Here is a 25,525-nt window from a genome sequence, read left to right on the forward strand (position 1 = left end):
TTTGCAGCTCACGAGGTTCACAGGGGTGCGATACTGACCAGAATAAAATAAATTAAATAATAATAATTTTGGCAAGTGTGTTTTTGTGCTGATTTAGGCTTGTGATGGATAAATAACCATGACATGGAAAACCACCAGTAGGTGGCAGCAAATCCCTGCCTTAATGTGTGATTCATTCATTCAAATGATTCATTCAAAACACCCGATTCATGTAGAAATGAAGCAAGTAGCTGTTGCTTTATGAATGGATCATTGAATCAATGACTCAAACGACTCATTCAAAAGCAGATTCATGTGTTGCCATGATGAGATGCATTAATGTCCTGCTCTGGGGCTTTGCCTTGAACCGTATTTATTGGTCAAAAAAAAAAAAAAAGGTTTGTGTCTAAAATGTAACGGACTTAAATTGATTGTAGAACTTATATATAATGGCGATAATACTCACATGCTAATATTTAGGAGAACGGCACTGATGCTTGTGCATTATTACTAAACTATACCATATCTTATAAAAACTCACACGGAGATATTTTTGGATTTCATAACTTGAATTATAGAGTCATTCAAAATGCATTCTAAGGCTTCATCTCACAGTCAATGATTTGAACTCGCAAGACAAGTTTGTTTTTTTTGCACATTGCTAAAACAACGATTCCGATATTATCGCACACCCCTAGCTGGAGTTTTATTCCACTCCATCTCTAATTCGTAAAACACCCCACCGAATGTTGCCTGTGAACTCACAGCACTGATTTTCTTCCACTGTCGGTCCAGCTCTGCCTTCTCGTTGGTTTCTTTAAAGCGGCGAGTCTTTCGGCCCTCAGACATTTTGATGCCGTACTGGAAGGCAGCCCTACACACACACACAATTATCATCATGAATACATCGAACACACAACCTCAAACCGATGTCAACTGGTGAAGAACAGAGACTGAGTTACTTGGGAAGCGCCTCCTTCTTGTTCATGTAGTCGCTGTACTCCTCTTGAGTGTCGAAGTCCCAGCGGCCCAAAGGACCCTTCTTATTACCCTAGAGACACACACACACACACGTGAACACGCCTGACCAGCGGCACACACACACATTTCTCCATTATAACCCAGAAACACTCATGCCTGGTCCATCTTGCTGTAGTCCACCTCCTCATCACTGTCCACAGCCAGATCATCCATTCTACAAAACACAAGCAAACATGTCCAGACTCAGCATCATCAGCATCCTCAACTGTACGAGACAGAAGACCACCTAACTTACGTGGCCGGGTAACACTCGGCGTAACTGTTCGACATCCCGAAGAAATCCCCAAGATGCTTCTTCTCTTCACGTCTGCTTCCAGTGCTCACGGTTAAAGAAAAAACAAACTAAGCATTTAAGAAGTCATTTCATCCCTTGATTGTAGACCACAGTTGGTAAAATGATGAAAAAAGGCTGGTATTTGTGCTAAATACAGTAGCTATATCCAAACATCTGTTGAACTTAATAATAGCTCGTCATTAGAAATGGAAATATATACAAGTATTGGCAACTTCACACTTCTGCTCACCCTAACATGAACCTAATAAAAGAGCGCTATTAATGTTAGTGCCGAGACTGCATGACATGGAGACAAGCACAACAGCACAAACATCTTCAAATACACTGTCTTTTCTACTCTACAGATAAGAGAAACACATCACTGGAAACTATATAGGGTCGACTTCAGTGTACACTCAAAATCAGCGTTGGGAAAGGTATTTTTAAAAGTAATGCATTACAATTTTGCATTATTCCTTAAAAACTAACTAACTGCTTTATTTTTTTAGGAAATTAAGGCATGTTTTCTGAAGAAATATGTGACCCTGAAGCTCAAAACCAGTCCCAAGGGTAAATTTTTTTGAAATTGAGATTTATGCATCATCTGAAATAGATAATCTTTACATTGATTTTTGACTCACACCTTTTTTTTGGGGGGGGGGTATTGCTACAAATATACCCCCCCGTGACTTAAGACACATTTCACATTTTAGTCTGAGACTAGGCTTAACCTGTTAACTGTAACTCACGTTTTTGAAGATAGACTTGAATGTGCATGATACAAACCCAATTTTTTTTAATTCATGACTGAAAACATTTTGTAACATGATTTTGATGTGCCATTTACATGGTAATGCAATGTCTGATTTTAAAATGGGTTTTGAAGGATGAATTTTGAGATTTTATGTTTTCAAGTGATATATAGCTTCTGATGATTTCTAAAATGTGATAGAGAAAAAGGCAACAAGGAAGTCTTTTTTTTAAACAAAGGTCAAAGCTCCTTTTGTAATGTAGATTTCTGAGGGTGCACTCTTGTCATAAATTAATCTATTACTTTTCCTACATAACGTTTTACAAAAAATATTGGTAAAATATATATTTGGGAGTCTTAGACCTTTCCAACGGTATATAGTTTGTCAAGATTAGATTAGATTTGATTGTAATATAGTGAAGTAAATGTAGGCGTCCCGTATACGGGACGGAGTGACAGTTAGCAGGTTAAGCCTTGTTTGTGAAACTGGAGGTAAATGTATTATGTTACTTTTAGCTCACAATATAAAAAAAAAATTGTGCTTTTGTAAAATAAAGAAAAACAGGATGCGCTCTCAGCCCTGAACTGGAGCATGTCAGAAAAACTACACAAAACTATCAGTATATAGGATGGATACTCGTCTCACAGACATTAGAAATATATCAACAGAAAGCTTGAAATGTCTAAAACCAAACAATTAAAACCGAAAGCACTCTCTGATTATGTCATCCAATGGAAAGGTGCATTTCACTCTGAATGTGCGACGCTGACTCAGAAATTAATAGTTTGATTAATAATAAATTCAAATATCTCCTAGCTTTTTTTTTTCAGACATATTCATAGTCTCATAACATATCTTAGTAATACAATTTATATGAAAGTGTGACTAGTCGACAAATGGTTTAAGTGAACCGTCTATAATAAACTTCAATCAGGAGCAGCCCTACTAAACACTAAATGCAATAGTGTGTGATCTACATCTGAACGGACTGATTGTCTGCAGTCTCCTGAAGGATATGGCTCCTGGCCCTGCAAGTGAGCAGCTCCTGCAAACTTCTCATTGATCAGTTTGATCTGGTCCTTCACAGAGCCTGGACCTGAAAGAGACCAGCACAGCACTCAACTATAGGACTGAAAGCATTTCTTTCAATACCTTTGTGATCAAGAAGTGTGTGACTTGGAGAGTGAACTTTCATGATGATTTTTCTCCGTGCACGTTTGTGTATAAGTGTATAATACAAATTATTTTTTGTGTCGTTTTAGAAGTAAATCATTTGAATAATCTTTTGTCATGTTTAAGCTTGTACACATTTGACATTACATTTAAAAGTTAACATTCTGCACTGCAACATCTTCATTACAAATGTGTTATTACAAATATATTAAATATACAACGTACCAGCATTCAATAGAAATGGCATTGAAGTATGTTTTGATTTCTCATTATATCTTGTAAATACATTTGGCAGTATACTTAAACAACAGGACAAGAGAAACAATTATAAAACTACTTAAAGACTTAAGAAAGGCACTTCTAAGCTCAGTTAATTGCATTTAATATAAATCTCATTTTTAATTCATTGCAACTGACATGCAATTGTATTATGCATTAAATTTAATTGAAAAAGGTAATACTATTATTTTCATGTGGAAACACTGAAGTTTTATAGATTATCAGGAATATGAAGATTGTGAGAATTTACCTTTATCAATGTCCACGGCCTGAAAAGACATAAAATATTGTATATGCATTAGAAATATTACAATTATTAGTGATATTCTTAGGTTTTGCACTAACAGTCAGAGGCAATGAGCATCACAGACACAGCACTGATCATCTGACCTCGTCATCATCAGCTCGGGGTTTCTCGAAGTAACTGTGTCGTCTTTTCTCCTCTTCCCGATCCCTCTCTCTCTCCCTCTCTCGGTCCCTCTCTCTCTCTCGCTCTCTCTCCCTCTCTCGCTCACGGTAGCGCTCCTTCTCTTTGTCTCGGATGATCTTGGAGGTGGAGGGTGCGTAGTCACCGATGTCGTCAAAGATGCTGCAAACACACAGATGTTAGCAAGCTTCATTTCAGATAATAAACTTAACCTTAAGACTGTGTGTCAACTCACCTTATGTCAGCCTCTGGTGCCTTCTTCTCATCCAGACGCCCTGAAAACACAGAAAACACCCTAAAGTTTAGCTTTTACAAACACTAAGGATGGGCAAGAGTCACTTTCTCATCAGAAATGTGAAAAGGCACATGAATTATAGACGTGTTTCAGTGATTTAAAATGCAACTAGTTGAAGGTATCTTGACTTAAACTTCAGGTGCATCACTCAAAGCTGATCTCTAGTGAACACATTAGCGGAGCGGCGCAGGGAAACCACCTTTGTCCTTCTTCTTGAGCTTCTTGTTGCGGGTGCCCTGCCTCAGATACGACAGGATCTGTGTTAGTTTGCTGATGACGATGTCATTAGTGGTGAGCGTCGTCTGAGCCTGAGGAACAAAAACAGCAGTGACAAGACTTTCAGAACCATCTAGTGCCGTCTGGTCATACATCCTCACTGGTTTCTGTTTTCCATTTCACACTATAGTTGACATGATGGGGTTTTTTGTGGAAAATGTTTAATATGTCGAGGTCAGATCACTGAAACCACATCCAGATGCAGACAAACACATTACGACTGAAACCATTCTTCTTCTTCTTCTCATTCACCTCCTCGCCTTTTCAATCACAAGCTACGTAATACTGCATCTACGCATGCAACTGATGTGAAATCAGAGGGGGTTCATAAATCAAATTAAAGCATGAGAACATTTAAAAAGCTCTTCATTTGTGTGTCGAAAGTGAACGCAATTCTGGTTGGTTAGGAATGAAGTAAGGTTTTTTTAAAACAGAATCAGCATTTTCATCTAAATAAAAGATATTTGTTATAAGAGACAATAAAAACAGCTTCGTGCATCAAAATTTGATTTTTAAAAGTGCACAAATCTGCAAACTGCCAACAATGCATCGCATGGGTCAAAATTATAGTTTTTTTATGTCAAAAATCATTAGTGTATTAAGTAAAGATCATGTTCCATGAAGATATTTAATTCATTCCCTACTGTAAATATATCAAAACTTCATTTTTGATTAGTAATATGCATTGCTAAGAATTCATTTGAACAACTTTAAAGATGATTTTCTCAATATTTAGATATCTTTTGCTCCCTCAGATTCCAGATTATCAGATTGTCTGAATATTGTTCTCCTAACGAACCACACATCGATGGAAAGATGATTTATTCAGCTTTCAGATGATCCATATATCTTCAACTGACCCTTATGACTGGTTTTGTGCTCCATTTATCCTCAGACTACTATAGTTAATGAAAACCTGACAATGTGACAGGACTGATTCTCCCACAGATGAGAGGGTTTGTGCTGGTGTGTACCTCCATGGTGGGGCAGTCAGCTTTGCTGCGGATGAGTGTGGTGGGGATGTCTGTGTCTGCGTACTCGTCCTCCAGGTCCACCACATACGCCATGCGTCCCGGCAGGAAGAGCTCGTTACGCTCCATCTGACGAGCCTTGAACAGGATCCGATAGATGTTGCGTCCTGAAGAACAGAAGAACGTGAGCTTACACAACATCATGGGCTGAAGCACTACTGCATTCATTTACATTATCTGCACCGGGTAATACATTAATATTAGCTCTGTTATCTTCGTTATTCTGCTGATGATACAAAACGGAAATATTGTGCATATTGTGCTAATGTTAAAAAGTTAAGCTTGTAAAGACAGTAATCCAGTGTTATCCTCCTGATAGGAGCTGCTTCTGATGCATTCTGTGCTACGTGTACAGCACAGACAGCTTTGATGATTATAATGTGTGTTTCTGAAGGAGTGTTAAACTCTGTGACTATAAACTATTTAAATAAACTTATTTTTTACATGCAACTACTACACACTGAAGTTTCTGGAATGGCAACTGTATTTAAATGACATTTGTGACAAATGACAAAAACTTAATCTGTGACATTGGATGGGACAAAAAAATAATCTGATCCTGTACGCCAGAATTCATTTGCGCATAAAGTCTTGCAAACTCAAAGACCTGCTGCAACTCGTTCTGTGAGACGTGCAAAGCTTTTTTTATTGCTTTGGATGTATTTCTTAACATTTTAAAATGCTCATTTAGTAAAAAAAAAAATAAGTCCGTAAGCAATCACCGTCTAGATTATTTCTTAATTGCGGATTTTCAAAGAGCAAATGCAAAAATGCTGAGATATACACTTTTTAGCTCCAATACCCAGCCTGATTATTGCATTAATTTCCTCAAGCAGTCTTTAAACACACACACACACACACACTGAACTCACCCAGACGAGTCTTGAACTCAATCTTCTGCTCTGGATCTTCATCTTTCCTGTCAAACACAAACATGTTGAAAGACACTCTGAAACAGATCGAATGAACACACACACACACACACACATGATTTTCCGGCACATACTTGACTTCCTTCTGCACTTTCTCGATCATGTCCTCCTCCTCGCGCTCTTTATTAGTGATCTCAGCTCGGACCTGAAAGCGAAGCACTAGAGTAAGCAGAAGGCGGCGAGTGTACGAGTGTCCGTCAGTGTCCCTGCTGTCGTACCTTCTGTAGCAGAGCGAAGTCCAAACCCTTCACCAAGTGAGTGTGCTCCATGTCACCTCCCAAGAACTTCGACTCCTGGATCAGCTGACGCCGCTTCTCTGCTGCTGATTTGTCTCTGTTCAGCAAAGGAGACACAACAAATGCATGCTTCAATCCACACAACAATACCTAGAACCAGTCTGCAATCAAATAAGATGAAAGAAAGCACCCCAAATTAACTGCATTACTGCAATTAAAGGCACAATGAATGATAGAAATAACTGCCTTGAACCCATTTCTATCTGTTATTCTGCATTACATCAGGAATAGACACTCACGCCTCTGCAGTGGGTCCCACGGCTCGATAGTTGGCCGTGGTGCTGATGAGCTCCGTCTCCTCGTAGTCTTTATTAACCCCGTCACGTCTCTCTCGAGCGCGGTCGCGGTATTTCTCGGCCAGCTCGCGCTCGCGCTCCATCTCCTGCTGACGCAGCTTAGCGTAGTAACTTCAGACAGAAGCACAAAGGGTTAACAGAGAAACACTATCAAAACCTCTTCTTGCGTGCATCACATCATACTATGAGAAATAAAAGTCATTCTATAATAACAAAGAAATTTTGTGTTTGCTTTCACCACATTTGTAAAAAAAAGCACAATGGAATTTTTACAAGACAAATGTCACACATTTTGGTATAGAAATATAAGTTGGTTCAATAATGCATGGGGAAAAACTCAAGTTCACATGCCAAATTAATAATTTTAATTAATTAGCTTTCCACTTGCTAACACAAGCAGGAATCTGAAGTCAATACAGCAGAAATATTATAAATATTCTTTAAGGAAAAATTAAAAAAAAGTAAGATTTATCAAATCAAAATCATGAAATGTCTGTTTATCGTAGTGAAATGTCTAATTGCTGCTCATTCACTTGATTAGAAATGTAAAAGAGTGAAATGCCATTTGATCAGCAGTGAGTGAAGTAAATACATGCAGAAGTAATGAAGGATGAGTTATTCTTCACCGTTCCTCCACTCACCTTTTCTTCTTTCGCCTGCGAGCCGCAGGATCCTCATCCTCGTTATATTCCCGTGGCATCCTGGGAAATACATCACAAGAAGAAGTCAAGCTGACATGGAAACATGCAGAGCTGAGAGACTAGTCGGGAAGTCTAGCATCTAAAGGACACGGATTCCTGTCGCAGAAACTGTTACATTGTATCAAGATGCTCGCACATATTTGTTTTAAAGATACAATGTTGCAAGTCAATCTGTAACGTGCTCCATGTTAAAGTGATATTTCTTACCTTAATGTTTTAACATGACATTGGGCTATCAATTAATAAATGGGACCTGTGCTGGCTAAATGAGTCAAAATGAGCACATTTTCAAAGATTTTTTTTAAAGAGTTCTGAGAAAATTCACAATATAGTGATTTTATATTTGATCAGTGTTATTAAAAATAAGAACAGATGTCAAAAACGACCACAGTAGAACGAGTATAAGAAGAAAACATGGGATAGCTAGAACCTGAAACCCTTTTAAAACCTGAAATCTGACCAGAATCGACATCCTTTGCTTTATTTGCCCGTAGCTCAAAATCAGACCATGCACATTCACACTGGTTTTTGCCAGCACAGGTCCCAAACACTATCTGATACGAACGATTTGTTAAACGGGAACATGAAGCAGATGTACTCAAGGAGCTCAGGTTTGGTTTAGACTGATAAGAGAGGAGCAGAAGTGGAAGTACTCATGGTGGCGTGTTTTGGAGGGTGGAGCGGAGGACGGCGTAGATCTCGGGGTCATCAGAAGCTTCCTGAAGTCTTCATTGGTCAGCTTGGATCTGAGGATCACAAACAGATGAGTTTGTGAAGTTAGTTCTTGCTTTAAGCATAAACTTGCATCTCACTCCTGATTTAAGGATGTTTAGATGTTCGCAGTGGAAAACAAAAAGGCAAAAGATAATCAATGCATGCAACATTTAACTCCACGACTTTAGGATTTTTATGCTCCGATTTAAACTTATTTTAAAGGCTTTACAATTCACAAATGTGTCTGAACGATGAGCAGAAACCACGTTCTCCACATTATCCTGAGATGAAGAGATGATGAAGAGCACTTACTGAAGCGCCGAGCGGTGATCCTCCACCTCATGTCCGTCCGGAGCCAGAGGATTGGAGTACACATCAGCTGAGACACACACACACACACACACACACACGAGGATCAGACATCAAACACACATTAATACAGTATCACACAAGCTAAAATAACTCCAAAAACATGACAGATACTCCGATCTTTGACCTCATTCTCATGCTTTCTGAAGACTTCACAATAATAGTAATAATATTAATAGTCTCATTTTATGTCTACTTCAACTTAAATGTACAAAAGTGATTTTATATGCATATTAAAAGGTATATAAAATGTTTAAAGAAACTTTAGTGGAAATAAAAGGTGAAATAGTCACGCAGCATAACATAAGATAAATAAAAGTGTTTGTGTACACATAAATATACACATGTAAATACATCCTGCATGTGTGTGTCATTCATATATATATATATATATATATATATATATATATATATATATATATATATATATATATATATATAATTGATCATACCATATTTATGTGTTTATATTGGTTTGAAGGACAGAGGCATTGTTTGATTTGATAAAAGATTTAAAATTAATTCGTTTTGGGCAACTGTGATGCTTAAATACTGCCTTTTAATGATTCTGACTTGAAATATCCCTGACAATATTAAACTATTGTTTATTACATTGTCATTACAGCGGGTGTCTTCTGTTAAAAAATTTATTAATGATAATATTAAATTAACTTACACAAGACACATTCTGAGGCTAAATATGAAGCGGTTTCATAGTTTTGATGGCACCTTTCGTCTTGGCCCCAAATAACGTTAACGTTACTAGCAGTATTTGTGTTAAAGCGTTATTCATTTGCACCAAAACAACCGTTTTAATCATCGGACGTATTTTTTAGCGAATTAATTCGAAACAATATCTCTGAAGTCTGCACACAATCGCTGCGTCGCGCGTGCTTATAGAATACAACGAGGCATATTCTCAAACATTGCTTTATCCACACACATTATAAACGTTTAATAAAAAATATATATATAATACTTACATTCGCGTTCAGGCATGATGAAATTATTCGGGCCTCTCTAAACACAACTCGACGCAATTTAATGTTGATAATAGGTCTTCTGACGTCACACTTCCGCTTGTCTCCAGCTGTCCGCCGTCGCGATAGCGCCGCCTGTTGACCCGGATGAGCCTTGTTTAGCCATCACCATTGTGGAACGTATTATTTGGAAGCAATATATAATAATTTATGATATATATAAATATATTATCCAAAGCGACTTAGAAATGAGGGCAATGGGAGCAATAAAAATTAACAAAATATTATTGATATGCAAATGCTATGACAAGTCTCAGTCTAACGCAGTACATGTAGCAAGTTTATTATTATTATTATTACTATTATCATATAAATAAAAAGAAAATGGATAAAGAATAGCGCAAGCTAGTGTCACATAACTTTTTTATCGATGGCATAATAAATACATCATTATATTTATTTAGGTCACTTTAATTTGAATATTACGTTCAGTTAATGAGTTTATTCAGGCGTTTGTGGTATGTTCTCATGAGATGGGTTGACCCTTGGGTGTAAAAAGTGCTTAATCTGCCTCTCAAGAGTTAGTTCTTTGGGCATCCTTGATGAGGGTCAACTTTCAATATCTTTTGTAAGTAAATAAACTCATTTTATGACTGCAAGCAAGCTGTCTCTCTTTTGTTCTGGCATGTCCACACAATATGTTTATTTAGTTATTTATTTAACCTGTGTGCCCCTAAAAAAATCTCCTGCTTTCTATTACATCTGTGTGATTATGTATATTTGAGTAACATCACTGCCAATGCGGAAGGTTATATACAGCAGTTCACATCACATCAGTGTTGTTGGTGGGTAGACGTCTTCATGTGAACACAAATGAATCCAGTCTTTGTTTTGTGGCAAGCGATTTTAAGAGCTTTGTATTTTAGAGTTTTATTCCAAAGATCTATCAAATGTTGGAAAACTGTAACTGTACAGTGTTAGTGTATAAAGGACTAAAGTGCACACAACTGTGTTTTGTTTACTGGCTGTGTCTATGCGTATGCAAGTCATCATGTTCATTATATTTGATTTAATGTATGATTTACACTTTAGAAGGGACTTAGTGAAGAAAAATTGGCGTTACAAATAACCTAGTACCACCAGGTATGTCTGTTTCACTTCTGAATGAATCAGTTGAATGAATGATTCAATGACTCCCTGATGAAAACATTTATTTGGTATAACAGTCCACTAAAACTCTGACTGATGATGATTATTCTACTGGTGTGTGTGTGTGTGTGTGTGTGTGTGTGGTGTAGAGACAGACAGCACAGACTCGTTAAACAGAAAGCACAGCTTTATTGACTGCACTGGTCGACCGCAGTCGAGCGCTGGCGGTGATGGGACGGGAGCTGTTATTAAGGCTTCACAAACAGCATGCACATACAGTCACATGAACATTATATTGCTCTAAAGACTGCTTAACATGGAAAATACAAAAAGGAAAAAAAAAAAAATTGCTTTTTGCACTGATGAAAAATACTTGTCTTTTTTTTCCTTCTATAAATATTTCCAATACAAGAAAATAAATATCGCAAAAAAGTCTAAAATAATTTAAAATAGCTCTCTTTTTTTTATTCTAATCATATGTCCAATAGTTTTCTCTGCTATTAACAAATGGCACAACATCATTTGAAACAAAGAGCATAGAAGGATAAACTCCTGCAACATTCATATCATCGTATCCGAACCGTGTCGAGCGGAAGATGCAGGACACGTGCCATTCTTCAATGGACTACAAGTGCTTCACCTCTCCTGGGTCTCGTTTACTCTTTCAAGAGAGAACGACTGAATAAAACCGCTCGATCGCAGGGGCTTGTGGGAAAATGACAGTGCATAGTAAACGAGACAGCAGAGTTTGGATTTGGACATGACACTGAAAGCTCTTCACGACGGGTTTCTGACCCAAAACTGAACAGAGCATCGGAGCTGAACGACAACACTGAAGGATATTTGGGTGAAGCTCGGGAGGGACACACTTCACCAAAAACCATTAAAGAAACCCTTGAAAGCTTAAAAAGCAGAAGTACTTTTTTTGTAAGGAATCTTATTTGTGCTGACTTTAATAATAAGATGTCCAGACATCTTTATAAATGCAAAAAAAAAGGGTAATGGTCCTACTAATTGGCCTCACTTTATTTCCATGAACGAAATATGACTTTTCTTCAATATTCAGTTCCATTAGAAGAATGAATGGGCCGTCAATGGCACAATATGCTTTAAACTGACCACTCAACCTTAAACAAAGGCTGGGTCTTAGGGGTGTGCGATCTTCTGGGATAATATACTAACTGTTGTTTAAGTGATGTGGGAGCTGATGTTGTCCCTCAATTTGCACAAACAAAACAGAACCATGTCTTACAGCATGATTCAAATTAGCAGAATGACACAAAATTTAAGATTTAAGTGTCCTATATCATATTGTAGTTCAGCAATGCCATATGAGCATACTGCAAGTGCTGTTTTTGCAAATATCAGCACAGATGCAATTCTGATTTTACACAATTTCTTTATTAAATGAGTTAAGACACAGTATTGTCTGTTTTTGTTCTATTGTGCTCAATGAAAACACTGTGAGCCCTGCGTTACTGAATAAATCCAAGTTTTTGAATGAGTCGTTTGAGGGAATGATTCAACGACTCATTAAAAGACAAGTGACTTGCTTTAAAGTTTTGTTTAATTTTTTATATTTATTAATCCCAGATGTTATTTTTTTAAATTTGAATATAATTTTGCTTGACCTTGATAGCCACACTGAAAGCACCAATATAGTTTACCTCGGTTATTGAAAATAAATTACAGCAAACATTTAAAGTTAAAACTGAGACCTCAATGCAAACCAATGTGTATTTCATAACGATATTGTCAGTCACTAAATATACTTTTAAAAAGGTTTAATATTTATGAATTACGGTTAACCATTCATTTAATTGGGAAGGCAATGAGTTGCAGAGAGGCTCCGCCCACACATGCTTCTGATTGGCTGTGAAATTTGATTGATTTTATTGTCACATAGCCGTGTCGCATCTGATGTGGACTGACAAATAACTTGTTGCTGGAATCCTGTCGCATTATGTTTGGTAAGGACACAGTGCATTTGTAATTGCAGTGTAAATGCATTCATGCCACCTCCGAGCTGCATTGGACAGTCTGTATAAAGGCATATAAATGCCACTGTAGATAGACAATTTCTTTGAAAAAGTTAATTTCTGTCACTAATGCCAACAAAGAGAATATGAAGGTCTTTGTGAGCCAATAATCCAGCCAACATAACAAAAAACACACTACAAATCATCTAATTCTCATTAGAATCAAAAACATTTTTTTGTCAACATCGCACACCCTTTGATCGTCTCAATGATTTTCAACCTTCCAGAAAAAGCCAACAGTAGAGACCAAAAGAATAACCAAATTGCAAAAACTAGCTACCCTTTGTCGATCACGCAGACGGCTCACTAACACCATGCGAGTGTCGGGATCTATCTTTCATAGGAGGAAAATGATGATTGCACAGAAGCTGAACATTTGCAGAGATTACGTAGAGTATATGTTATAGTTTTGGTTCGCGAACAGCAAACGAAGCATGGTAAAGAAGCGTGAACTCTTGCAGGAAACTAAGTCACTAAAGGCACAGTATTTCGTGTGTGCACTGGGTGCATACTGAACCAGAGAACGGACCGGCGCTATGATTACTCCCTATTAAAGCAGCTACGATACATGAAATCTGTACAGGTTTCTGTCTGTGTTCTGTACAGATACAGCAGACGGCCGCCGTGGTTGAAGCCAGTGAAGAAGTGAAGCAATTCAGCCGTCGTTCCTCCACCACGGCATCGCTCCAAACCCGAACGACTCTTCGGTGCAACACAAAATGAAGTGGTTTGTGTGCTGTATATTCTAGTCTTCTGATGCAAGTCCTTTGGTTGCGATGCTATTCGCAAACTTGCCAAGATCTATGGTGACTGTGGAAGGTGTTCGGTCAATAGATGCTTCAATTTGGGCGAAGCATCACCCGAAGACTTGGAATGTAGCGCATGGACTACTTTTTTTTTTGTCCATTTTGGACCCTTTCACTGTCGACACTAGACTGAATACAGAACTGGGGTTGGGTTGACCAACCCTTCGATTACGTACGCTACATATCAGATGCTTGTGTCTCATAAATGAAACATTTCTGAACAGAGCATCACTGGTGCACACGCATGTGATCGCGGATGAGGCTCGATTGATGATGCGATCCAGGAGTGTACGGATGGATATCAGTGCAGACTGAGATCTTCAGAGGATCCAGACACAAAGTTTAGATCCACTTCAGAGCACACGCTGACTTACTTTTCTTTGGCATCATCATACAAGATAAAGGAAAAGAAACTAAGTGCTTCATCATTACACCATGACACGATCGTCTCAAAGTGTGACGTTTTGGCAAAGAAACACGTGTTGCTTGTGAATGTACAGATTTGAGCTTCTCAGATGATTACAATCACTTCTTCTCTATAACCCTGAGATAAACACCATGGGCTGATTCATTCGACTTCACAAGCAGAGGGAAAACATTAGCAAAGCCTGGGGACACTTTGTGCCTGTGCATCCAATCTGACTGACGGAAGTTGGTTCACGAATAGCACTTTGCTAAAACAGGATTGATGATTTTAGCATTGTTGGGTCAATACCATTTTCTAGGCGTCTAGAATCTCTACAACCTCAAGATTTACAAATAAGCTTTTGGACCAAGCAGGTTTAGTTTCTGATTGGCATGTTTGTATTAACACAGTTAAAACACGCAGATTATTGGTTTGATTGGGGGGGGGGGGGGGGCTACAGAAGGCACACTTTAATGGAGGACAACAACTGTTCTTTCTGAAAAATTAACTGAGCAAGTGGAAAAGAAAATGCTAGATATCAGAGTGATGAATCTCCCAAAGAAATAATTAAAAATAAAATCATAATTGGTTGTAACTGGAATATCCCAAGTGGTCCAATGGAGTTAATTGACCATTTTTTTTATTATTTGAGTGATTATCTCCATCTATTGGTATTGCAAAACCACCATTTTTATTTTTCATTTAACTTTGTTTAACTTCGGTGGCTGTCTTTTGTCATGGCGCACAACAAATTTTGGGTCGTACAGATGTTTATGGAAACCATTAGTTAATTAATCACTGGCTGAAGATGATCCTGAAGCTCATTAAATCAAGAACTTATCTCAAATTAATGCACATTTTATGATACACGAACATGAACGCTCCTTAGACTTAAAAATTTAAGTCCAAATGTAAACATAGCTGCAAACAGCAATAAAGGTTGATGCGTTAAATGAAAACCATTTCAGCTATTGACATGAAACCCATTATTTTTTGCTGGCATGGTGTGAAGAGGATCGGAGCCAAATTTGGTGAAAATTGGAACAACGGTCTAGGAGAAGATCGAAAAAGTACATTGATTATAAAGTATACCGATGATTGCATCATTGGTATCAATTGTTTTCGGGATGATTAAAAGGAATCATGACCCTAGGCAAAATTAATAAAAAGTTATTTTCGCATAATTAAAAAAAGTCTGCTTGATCCAAGCAATCAAGACAATAGGTACAATGAATCAAAAGCTGTTCACATTATATATATATAATTTTTTCCACAAAGTGGCACTGCTCCAAAACTTTCTGAGTACCTTTAGGACATGTTGCCAAAGACACTGACCAAGTTTCATAAGGATATGCCAATGCATTCTTAAAATAAAACTTTTTTTAAGGGTGCATGATAAATATCTGTGGATAATTAATGCGCATCTCGTCAGTAAAGCCGGTTCTCTAATCAACGGTAAATTCCATCAGGTGCGTGATTGCACATAGAGCACCTGTTACTACACAGAGCCGTTGTTAACGGACAAGCTGCATATTAATTATTGGCTGATATTTATCGTGCACCCCTACTTTTTCTCTTTTTTTAACTGCAAGATGCTCAAGGCACTGAGGTTACCATAAATGACCCAAAATATGTTGTGCAACATCTCACAAAGAGAGTGTAAAATTGGTGTTTTACAAATCCCAGCTGACAGAGCTTATCACTCAAAAAAAATCACTCGGTCAAGCAAACAACTTTCCAAATTTGTACCAGTTGAGATGCACGGACCAAACGTCAAAAGCGTGCTGTCGCATGGCTCTTACAGCAGGCTTCATGTTCGTGAGATGATGCATCTGTCCACTGGCACACACATACACAGAAGGATGTACGTGTGATTCTAGTCTCTGTAAAAGTGAAATGAGGCGATGCATACGACAGGTACATGTGTACTACTACATTCCCCGACGGCTATTTGTGCTTATTTATGTCATATTTTCTCTGTACGTCATTTTAAAGCAGCCGCGTCCTCTGGAGACACACGACAGACGTACTGATATAAAACACAACCTGAACAGACGTCATAATGCCCACGTCATCGTCCCTGTTCCAGGACAGAGCCTATTGCTTGTCAAGAAGACACATCCCACAGTTTTCTGCTTTTCTTGCTGTAAGTCAAGTACAAATGGTTACGGCTGCATAAATGTAGGCGACAGACTAATATACACTACCAATAAAACGTTTTTGAACAGTAATCATTTTGTTTTTAAAAGTAGTATCTTCTGATCACGGCCTGTATTTATTTGATCCAAAATGCAGCCAAAGCAGTAATACTGTGGATATTATTACTCCTGCTTTCAAAAGAAATGTCTCAACCTGTAATTTATTTCTGTGATGCTCCGCTGTATTTTCAGCATCATTCCTCCAGTCTTCAGTGTCACATGATCTTCAGAAATAAAAATAATGATTCAAGAAACACTTCTGATTATTATTATCATCATCAATATCTAAAACATTTTTTTCAGGATTCTTTGATTAATGGGAAGATCCAAAAATCAACGTTTATCTCAAATAAAAAAGCTTTTGTAACATAAAAAAACTATACCATTCAAAACTTGTGTGTGTGTGTGTGTGTGGGGGGGGGGGGGTATATAAGTTAATATTTTTATTTAGCAAGGATGCTTTAAATTGATCGAAGGTGATGATAAAGACATTTATAATGTTACAAAAGATTTCTATTTCAAATAAATACTTTTTTTTTTAGAATGATTTCTGAAGATCATGTGAATGGAGTAATTTTGCTGAAAATTCAGCTTTGAAATCACAGGAATAATATACATTTGAACATAATCAATTAGAAACTAGTTCTTTTAAACAGTAAAAATATTTTACAATTTTAATGTTTATCCTGTAATAAATGCAAGCTCTGTGAGCAGAAGAGACTTCTTTAAAAACATTGAACGGGAGAGAAACAGGCTTCTGAAAATGGTTCTAGGAGGCAAGCACGCTCCGCCGCACTACCTCCTCCTTCCCAGCATGCAGTTGGGGCAAGCGCAGCTCCCGGCTGAACGTGCGTAATTCACTGTCGCTCGGCTCGGCGTCAGAGAAATAGCCGTGTGTTTCAGCGTGGAGTGTGTTGTTCCCAGTGCTCTTGGGAAGGGAGGTCTCCGTCGAGTGGCTCTTCGAGCGTGACTTGCTCGGTCTAGGGAGACGCAGACGCAAGGCCGTTAGCGAGCGCTTGCTGCTCTCCGTATCCACATCGAATCCGCAAGAGCCAAGCTCTTCAGAAATGTGGCACGAGTCCATTTTGGATATGGCTGGCTGCAGCGGGTCCGGTCTGCCGTCGCTGTGACTGTGATGATGCTGAACATGACCTGCTCTCTCTGCCTTGGCTCTAACCGCGGAGCCGATCCTCGGGAGCGAGACGGGTTTCCTGCGGCTGCGCGGCGCTCCTCTCGGCTTGCGGCCCAGCTGGGGCGTCTTCCAGGTGGACTTGATGGAGTGGTCCATCATGAGGCTGAGCAGGCTCTCCTCGCCCTGCAGGAGCTGGTCTGACAGGAGGCTAACGGACGGGGGGCGCGTCTCTCCGGACAGAGACCACTGGCTCAGCATGTTATCTGCTGTGATGTGAATGGAGCGAGCCAGCCAGCTGTCAAACAGAGAGCCGTCCAGCGGGAAGGATTTGGAGAAACCTGTGAACGAGATGGACATTAGACATCATGTGCTAATCACAATCACAAGCATGCATTAGATCTAGGGTTTGGATTCATCCACATTTTTACAATACCCACCATTCTACTTCTACTAGCTCAAATTTATTTATTTTATTACCGAAAAAAAAAAAAAAAAACAGCTTGCATTGGATGTGACAAAGTGGGAATTGAATTTTGCAAAATCACTTGAGCTTTGTGTCAGTAAGTCACACACAGAACGAGGCATACGATTACAGTCAGCGATAGGGCTGCTCAATGAGGGCAAAGAATAAAGATCACAATTATTTTGGTCAATATTGTAATCATGATTATTTGACCGATAATGATTGGGCCATTTTTTTAAGAAATCCTCAATGATGAAATATAAATATATATATATATATATATATATATATATATATATATATATATATATATATATATATATATATATATATATATATATATATATATTAGGGGTGTAACGATACGCGTATTCGTATCGAACCGTTCGGTACGACACTTTCGGTTCGGTACGCGGTACGCATTATGTATACCGAACGGTTCGTTGGAGTAATTAATTATATTTGAAAAAAAAAAAAAAGAGAGAGAAAGAAATATAATGATATGCGTTCAACAAGGTAGCCCAATAACCCAAACAACGTAACAGGCAACGCCCCTGACACTCCCGAAGAAGAAAAAAACACCATCTTATATGTTTATGTTAGGCTACTCAGCAGGCGCTCGCTCACTCAGTACGCGCTGAAGGCTCGTTGCAAAATAGCCAATGCGTTTAACAGACTAGAAATGAGAAGATCCTCCAATAACCAACAGGTCTGGTGTTTGGGTGCACTTTGGATTCCCTTTAAGCTATAATGGTGATGGCAAGAGAGTGGTGGATAAAAAAACAACGGTATGTCGCATCTGCAACATGACAGGGTACACCAGCGGGATTACAAAAAAAAAAAAAAAAAACAGCGGGAATATCTGGGATATATGCGTCAGTACTATCTGGGAAAAGACGAAAAAAAGGAGAAACATGCACGCAGCAAACTATCCCTGCAGCATTTAGACACTATAGCTTACAGGGAATCCAACCCAAACACCAGACCTGTTGGTTATTTTAGGATCTTATATTTCTGGTCTGTTAAAGGCATTCGACATTTTGCAACGAGCCTTCAGCGCGTGCTGAGTGAGCGAGCGCCTTAGGGGCCGTTCACATATCGTGCCTAAAAACGCATGGAAAACGCTAAGCGCGTCTTTCTCCTCCTTTCCAAAGCGCTCGGGCAGAAGCGCTCATGAGGCGTCTGTCTTTGCTAAGCAACAATGACGTGCTCTCTCCATGAGACGCGGAAATTTCAGCGAAGGATAAATGGATTTCCTGCTCTAAAAATCGCTTGCAGTAGCTCTGCTACTGAATTTATTTCAAAATTGCAATCCATATACAACTATAATCAGCTGTTCCTTCATCTTGGCTGAGCTCTCAACGTTGTTACGGGAAAGGATGAAGCTGATTGGTTGGTTCTTGTCACATGACCCGCGGTGCGCTTGCGGCATTCTGAAAAGTTGAGATGTTTTTACATTTTGCTGTATCTAAAACGTATCGAACCGAACCGAACCGAACCGTGACATCAGTGTATCGTATCGAACCGAACCGTGAATTTTGTGAACCGTTACACCCCTAATATATATATATATATATATATATATATATATATAGGGAAATATAATCTTATTCAACTGAAAAACACAATGCAAAAAATTTGCTACTTGTATATGCAACTTGTACTTTAATTAAAAACGAATTAAACCTCTATTTTAATTATTTTTATGCAGTAATAAACAACATGTAAACACTGCAGAAGGTTCTGCCAAAAGCTCAACTGACAGGCAAGTGCACAAATATTATAAACAGTATAAATAAAAAATAAATAATAAACACCACAAATATCCCTTTAAAGTGGAAGTAAAGCTGTCAGTCAAGTTTATTATTTGGTAAAAACTGATTTCCACATTTTATTTTTTCCAAATTCTTCTTTTTTTCCCTTCGTATTAAAAGTTCTGTCTATCTTTTTTTCCAGTTTAAATTTTTATCAAATCCTTTTTAATAGTTAAATTAAAATGTATTAATTACGAAGCATTTCTAATGAATTAAAAGCATGAAACATACACATTTTCAAATCAAAAAGTTGAACAAAAATTTCATGTTTAGGGCCCTATGAAAGGTTTCATTTTTTTTCCCTCCACTATATTATTTACATTTTCTATTGTTACAAAATTCTGTTTTAGCATGTCTAAATATTTTAATATTTAAACAACTTAATTGTGCTTGCAATTCTTTTTCAATTTTACACAATTCGTAGTTACCACAACAGAATACTAGGGTAACTATTATTATTAAAAAACGAACATAAATTAAATATAGATGATTCCTTAAAGCAATGTCCTCTTTTTTCTTTTGTTCTTGATGAACAGAAATCAAAGTAACTGGATATAAGGTTGTTTGGGTGCTATTACTTTAAGAGCTGCCGCTGCTGAACATGACACCGATCTAACGCGCATCAAAGTTTAGGTCTTACCCTCCCACTTCAGGTCTTAAAGTCTCTATAATTTGTCACCAGTGTGAATGAATGCAACTTTAAAATGTACAAAAATCGAAATCTGGTATCATGATGTTATTGTATGGATTTTGATATTGTTTCATCTCTAGACTACACTAGAATTTACTTAATTGTAAAAAAAAAAATTAACAGTTGGTTTTTATCCACATTCGGCGGGTGTTAACTGCAAACCCTGATTATATTATTATTGTAGGCAATTCAAAACAGTGAATAACTGATTATTATTCAGATTTTTTAATGCATTTTAAAATACTTTTCCCATCATCTGGTTAAAATGCATAACACTGCTGTATGCTATGCTAATAAAACAAGCACATTCATGCTCTGACAGCAGATGGCGCTGCAGAAACAGCAGAAATCCATCAATGGTAAATGGTAAATGCAACATTGTAATGCATTACTTTTAAAACTAACTTCATAGTTATCTCATCTCAGAGAGAAAGTCTTTTTTAGCAGATCTGTACATGAACACATCATTCAGTCACACACTTACCCAACTGTGTGAATAGAGATTTGTCATCTGATCTCCATTTGTCTTTCTTTTCTGGACTACACTTCCTTCTTTCTCTAACTCGATCCCTGACCCCATTGCGATGAATCTTCTCTCCTCTCTGAGTTTTGTCTATAAAACACAGAATATAAGAGAGCATGCAAAATACTTAAAATGAGCAATTAAACATCTTACAGATGTCAACTACATTAGACTACATTTCCCTCATCTAACACCAGATTCAGATCATCAGCAGAGGACGTGCGATATATGTGCTGTGTTTATAACGCAGCTTTTTGAAGTTCCGAGTTTGAGGAAAAGATCTGCATACACTAGATTTTAAACATTTTAAACGGTCCACAAGAGGTCGCAAGACTTAAATATAAACTAAACACCACCTCCTTTACTGCATTTATTGTTTATACAAAGAACAAACCAAGTGCATTTAATTTTAAATCATCCTTTAAATGTAGGATTTCATGCAAATTCATTCATTTCAATGCTACTCAGACTAAAATAGCATGCACATCAAATCTACACAATTGTTAGTTGATGAGACTATGATTGACACATTATTTATACACATTTTAAACTGATATATTGTAGTGCATAGTTACTAAGAAAGCACATTCTTACTGCAATTATACAATCGAGAAACATTTAATGTCGACTGATGCAGATTTCACAGTCATGAATTCTTGTGAGGGAATAATTCTGTCATCAGGAAAAATTTCCAATTTGACACAATCATTGTTTGTAATATTTCAAGATGAGCACCGTCCTAGACATTATTTTTCAGACATACCATAAGATCATCAAGGCTTTGGAGGGATGTTTGTATGTTCATCTCTCAACCATCATTGTATTGCATTGCATTACGTTTTGAAATTACAGAACTACATATCCTTTTTTTTCAGCCACTTAATATCATGCACCGCTTCTTTACATCCCTGCAGTGAATTTGAGTGTGTGGATAGTTGCTCAGATGTGATGTCAAGAGGCTTTGGTTGTAGTATTTTTGGTTGCATATGGAAAATAATGTACAGATTAACCTTCAGCTTTCTTGTTGAGGGTCGAGGACCGCTCTGATGAGGCTCGCAGGCCCGGCGGCCGCTTGCCAATCTGTGTATTAATTTAAGGAAGACAGAGTAAATATGGGTCTTAACAGCAGAAGACAGAAAGCCAGCGAGTAGAGAGAAGTGCTGACTCAGATTCAGGAATAACGAACACTGCAACCAGGGATCTGACCAAACGCAGTGTGTGAGAAACGGGTCGACGGCAATGCTGTTCACCTTTAGGAAAGTCAAATGAATGCAGAACACTTTTTCATTTGAAGCATTAAAAATAAGAGCTATTCGATCTGTTTGATGAACCTAGCAAAACCAACTGTATGTCATAATATCAACACATTATCTCACAATTTAAATCATTTCTTCAGATTCCCTGAATCTTTTCACAATATTAAGTACAGTAATTGGTTAAAGACCTAAATTCTTTGCAATCTTGCATTTTTTTTAACACCTTGACAATTCTCTCTGTAAGTTTGGCATAAAGATGTTGCAAAGACTGAGGCTTTGGTAGACACTTGTTTATCGTTTCTTTTTTTTACCCAATCATAATGCCCTAAACTATAACCAAATGCACCTGTCTATTGTGGACTGTTTCAAAACGGTTTAATTTATACAACAACAGCAAAACAAATCTGGTAAAAGGCTAGGAGTGACTGCAAACATCATAGACAATGTGCATGAAACCGATCAATGATTAAGTTTAATTGTTTAAAATATAAAAATATTTTTTTTTGAATGGTATATTTTAAACACTATTTGTGACTAATGCTGTGAATGAATTACACTTTGGGGAGTTGCCAGCTTAGATCATGTGCCATGAGTAAACACTGGCACTGATCGAAAAGACAAAAGAAAAACACAAGAGATTGTTGCAGAACGTTGTCATACCTCCAGTCAGGTTCTTCTCTAGGAGCTGAATCTGCAAGGTAAAGATCTTCTCCTGCAGGTTGCATAAAGAGTGTTTGATCTTCTCTCGGCGTGTGACCATGCAACACAAGTTTCTGACCTGGAAGAAAACACACCATTTATATTTAGATTACAAACTGTGAACTACGGTTAGTGTGTTTCTGAGTAGGGCTCTGGTGTAAAACCTGCAGAGATAATCATCACGCTCCACGTGACTGACGCTGCATTCATTACATTTTAGAACCAGATTAAAGTGACTGAATGACATAATTCTGCCTGACATCTTTTATTAGTCATAGGGATACGAGACAAAATAGAGGTAAGGCATGAGATGCTTTATTTTTGGATAAACTGTTTTATTCAAGCACAACCTTCACAGCAAAAACTCTCTTTAAATAACTCATAGGGTTATGATAATACAGCTTTGGTCTCTGCTCTCACATGGAATTTTTATTTATATTGCATATTTTATTTAAGATGAACTAGAAACAAATGTTTAATTTATATAGTTTTATTTTGAAATGCGAGTCAATAAAATTGGTTGGAGCCAGAGCTAATGGTGAAAGTTTTTACGCGAGGAAACCACGCCCCATTTAGTTTGTTCTGCCCACTTTTGGAGTTCACGCCCCATTTTGGAGATCTCCGGTCTGCAGTTATATCTACTTGGTTTGCTCTGAAGTAGGGCTGTCAAAAAAATTATAAATTAGAAATTCGAAAATTTGTCGAATTTAAAATAAAAATCCACATTCGAATGCAAAAATGCATTATTCGAATTGTAGGTTTACGTTAAGGTGTCAGACCAGCTGACCATCAATCAAGGCTAAAAGAAGAATTTAAAAATCCAATTGCTTGGGGGATGAAGGATTGTTTGGACCGGTTTTAAGTGCATCGAGGAACGATATCTTCCGCCAGATGGTAATAATTGAAAAATGCATCTGAAAGGGGATGCCTCTTATCATTCACAATGATATTAGCTTTACTCAGCACACTCTCTTTATATATATACTCTCTATACTTGGTTACTTCGTTCCCAACATTTTGCTTGTCATTGTTATTGCATTCCTCAATGATTTCTTCTGAGCCTCTGAAGCATTTCCATACCAGCAGCTCACACAGAAAGTCATCTATAAAAGCCCCATAAAACATCAAAAGCAATCTGCTATGGACGTTAAAAGAAATTAATTTCTTAAAAGAAATACAACCTTTGTTGTATCTTCTAACTTAAAAAGTAAGTCCATACATCCCATTTAAGCTTATGATCCAAGACTACACAGAGATATTTATAATGTGTTACTACTTGTATTTGTTCCCCATTTGTTAGTGTAGAGGGGGTTATATCATTTTCTTTCATTGTAAAATCATTAACCATCTCCTTAGTTTTGGAGGCATTTAAGAGGAGATTTGATTTCTCACACCAGATCAGAAAGAAATTCAGAAAAGGGCCACGCTCTTCCTCTCCACCATATAAAAGGCTCACTATGGCAGTATCATTTGCATACTTAATGAATCTGTTTTTAAAAGCACTAGCACAAGAGTTTGTGTATAAAATTAATAATAATGGAGATAAGACACATCCCTGAGGTGATCCGATCGAAGTAATCATTTTGTCCGAGATAGACCTTCATAACTTAACCTGCTGACTTCTACAACTAAGAAAATCAGTCACCCATATAAGCATCCTATTATCTAATGAGAATCCTTTTGCCGGTGTGCATATTAATGTTCTTGGAGAGATACAGTTAAAAGCTGATGAGAAATCCACAAATATAATTTTAGCATGATTTTTTGGTTTTTCTAAGTGCAAGTGCAACAGATGTAGTACAGTTAAGATTGCATCCTCTACTCCCCTAGAGGCTTGATATGCAAATTCCAGAGGATCTATAAGATGCTTTGTTTCAGATACAATGTGCTTTTTTACTAAACGCTCAAAAGATTTAATCACTGGAAATGTGAGTGCTATTGAGTTTGTAAGAGTAGTAATACCGTAAAAACCCATCCCTAATAATCACTAGAGATGTGAGTGCTATTGGTCGAAAATCATTTAATATTAAGGGTCTAGAAACTTTCGGCACTGGTACTATTGTAGATGTTTTCCATATAGCAGGGACAATTCCAGTATTATATGAAGCTTTAAAATTATCAGTAAAATATCAGTAAACTTATCAGTGGCCCACGAGATGTGAAGACGATGTAAGTGTCATTGCATTTTAATGTTTTTGTTAGCCTATCCATATTGACGGTGATGCATTTTTGATTACAAATATTGAGGGAAAAGAGAACATCATCGACTGAAACCAAGCCGTTCACACATAACACATATTTCATGCATTTTCTAGAGGGACATCATATCAATGTTGCACTCAAACAGCACAAATTTTATAACTACAGTATATATCATTATAAAGATCTAAGCCTCAAGCATCGACAACAGATCGCGTTTTTTCAATGGAAAGGTTTTAAAGACTGTATTTGCAAAATTTGTGTAAGCATTACACATCAAAACATGCAGAATAAAAACGCAGTACATACCAGATCCGTCGTAATAACGAGTCATA

The 25,525-nt window shown here is 37.5% G+C and overlaps 2 protein-coding genes across 5 annotated transcripts in view; both read right to left on the bottom strand.

Annotated features, from left to right (window-relative positions):
• The window catches only part of ik (IK cytokine), an 11,683-nt gene extending 1,711 nt beyond the window's left edge, over positions 1 to 9,972 (bottom strand). Inside the window, exons 1-18 of the mRNA XM_052588791.1 lie at positions 9,819 to 9,972; positions 8,779 to 8,845; positions 8,406 to 8,498; positions 7,693 to 7,752; positions 6,995 to 7,162; positions 6,678 to 6,792; positions 6,534 to 6,604; positions 6,400 to 6,446; positions 5,471 to 5,634; positions 4,420 to 4,528; positions 4,161 to 4,200; positions 3,889 to 4,087; positions 3,749 to 3,767; positions 3,067 to 3,142; positions 1,256 to 1,339; positions 1,117 to 1,174; positions 942 to 1,030; positions 745 to 853 (exon numbers count right to left, since the gene is read on the bottom strand). Of these exons, the coding sequence (XP_052444751.1) occupies positions 745 to 853; positions 942 to 1,030; positions 1,117 to 1,174; positions 1,256 to 1,339; positions 3,067 to 3,142; positions 3,749 to 3,767; positions 3,889 to 4,087; positions 4,161 to 4,200; positions 4,420 to 4,528; positions 5,471 to 5,634; positions 6,400 to 6,446; positions 6,534 to 6,604; positions 6,678 to 6,792; positions 6,995 to 7,162; positions 7,693 to 7,752; positions 8,406 to 8,498; positions 8,779 to 8,845; positions 9,819 to 9,834 (1,584 nt within the window). The 5' untranslated portion in view covers positions 9,835 to 9,972. The remainder of the gene's footprint in view (positions 1 to 744; positions 854 to 941; positions 1,031 to 1,116; positions 1,175 to 1,255; positions 1,340 to 3,066; positions 3,143 to 3,748; positions 3,768 to 3,888; positions 4,088 to 4,160; positions 4,201 to 4,419; positions 4,529 to 5,470; positions 5,635 to 6,399; positions 6,447 to 6,533; positions 6,605 to 6,677; positions 6,793 to 6,994; positions 7,163 to 7,692; positions 7,753 to 8,405; positions 8,499 to 8,778; positions 8,846 to 9,818) is intronic.
• A 1,161-nt stretch (positions 9,973 to 11,133) lies between these two features.
• LOC127986513 (protein Jade-1-like) overlaps positions 11,134 to 25,525 on the bottom strand; it is a 30,696-nt gene continuing 16,304 nt past the window's right edge. For 3 of the 4 annotated variants that reach the window (XM_052588788.1, XM_052588789.1, XM_052588787.1), the window contains exons 10-12: positions 22,953 to 23,070; positions 20,998 to 21,126; positions 11,134 to 17,883 (exon numbers count right to left, since the gene is read on the bottom strand). In XM_052588788.1, coding sequence (XP_052444748.1) covers positions 17,183 to 17,883; positions 20,998 to 21,126; positions 22,953 to 23,070 — 948 coding nt within the window. In that variant the 3' untranslated portion in view covers positions 11,134 to 17,182. The remainder of the gene's footprint in view (positions 17,884 to 20,997; positions 21,127 to 22,952; positions 23,071 to 25,525) is intronic. The other variant, XM_052588790.1, reaches the window with a different exon arrangement.

This window comes from Carassius gibelio, chromosome B21, assembly GCF_023724105.1.
Source record: "Carassius gibelio isolate Cgi1373 ecotype wild population from Czech Republic chromosome B21, carGib1.2-hapl.c, whole genome shotgun sequence".
In the NCBI taxonomy this organism is placed as follows: Eukaryota; Metazoa; Chordata; class Actinopteri; order Cypriniformes; family Cyprinidae; genus Carassius; species Carassius gibelio.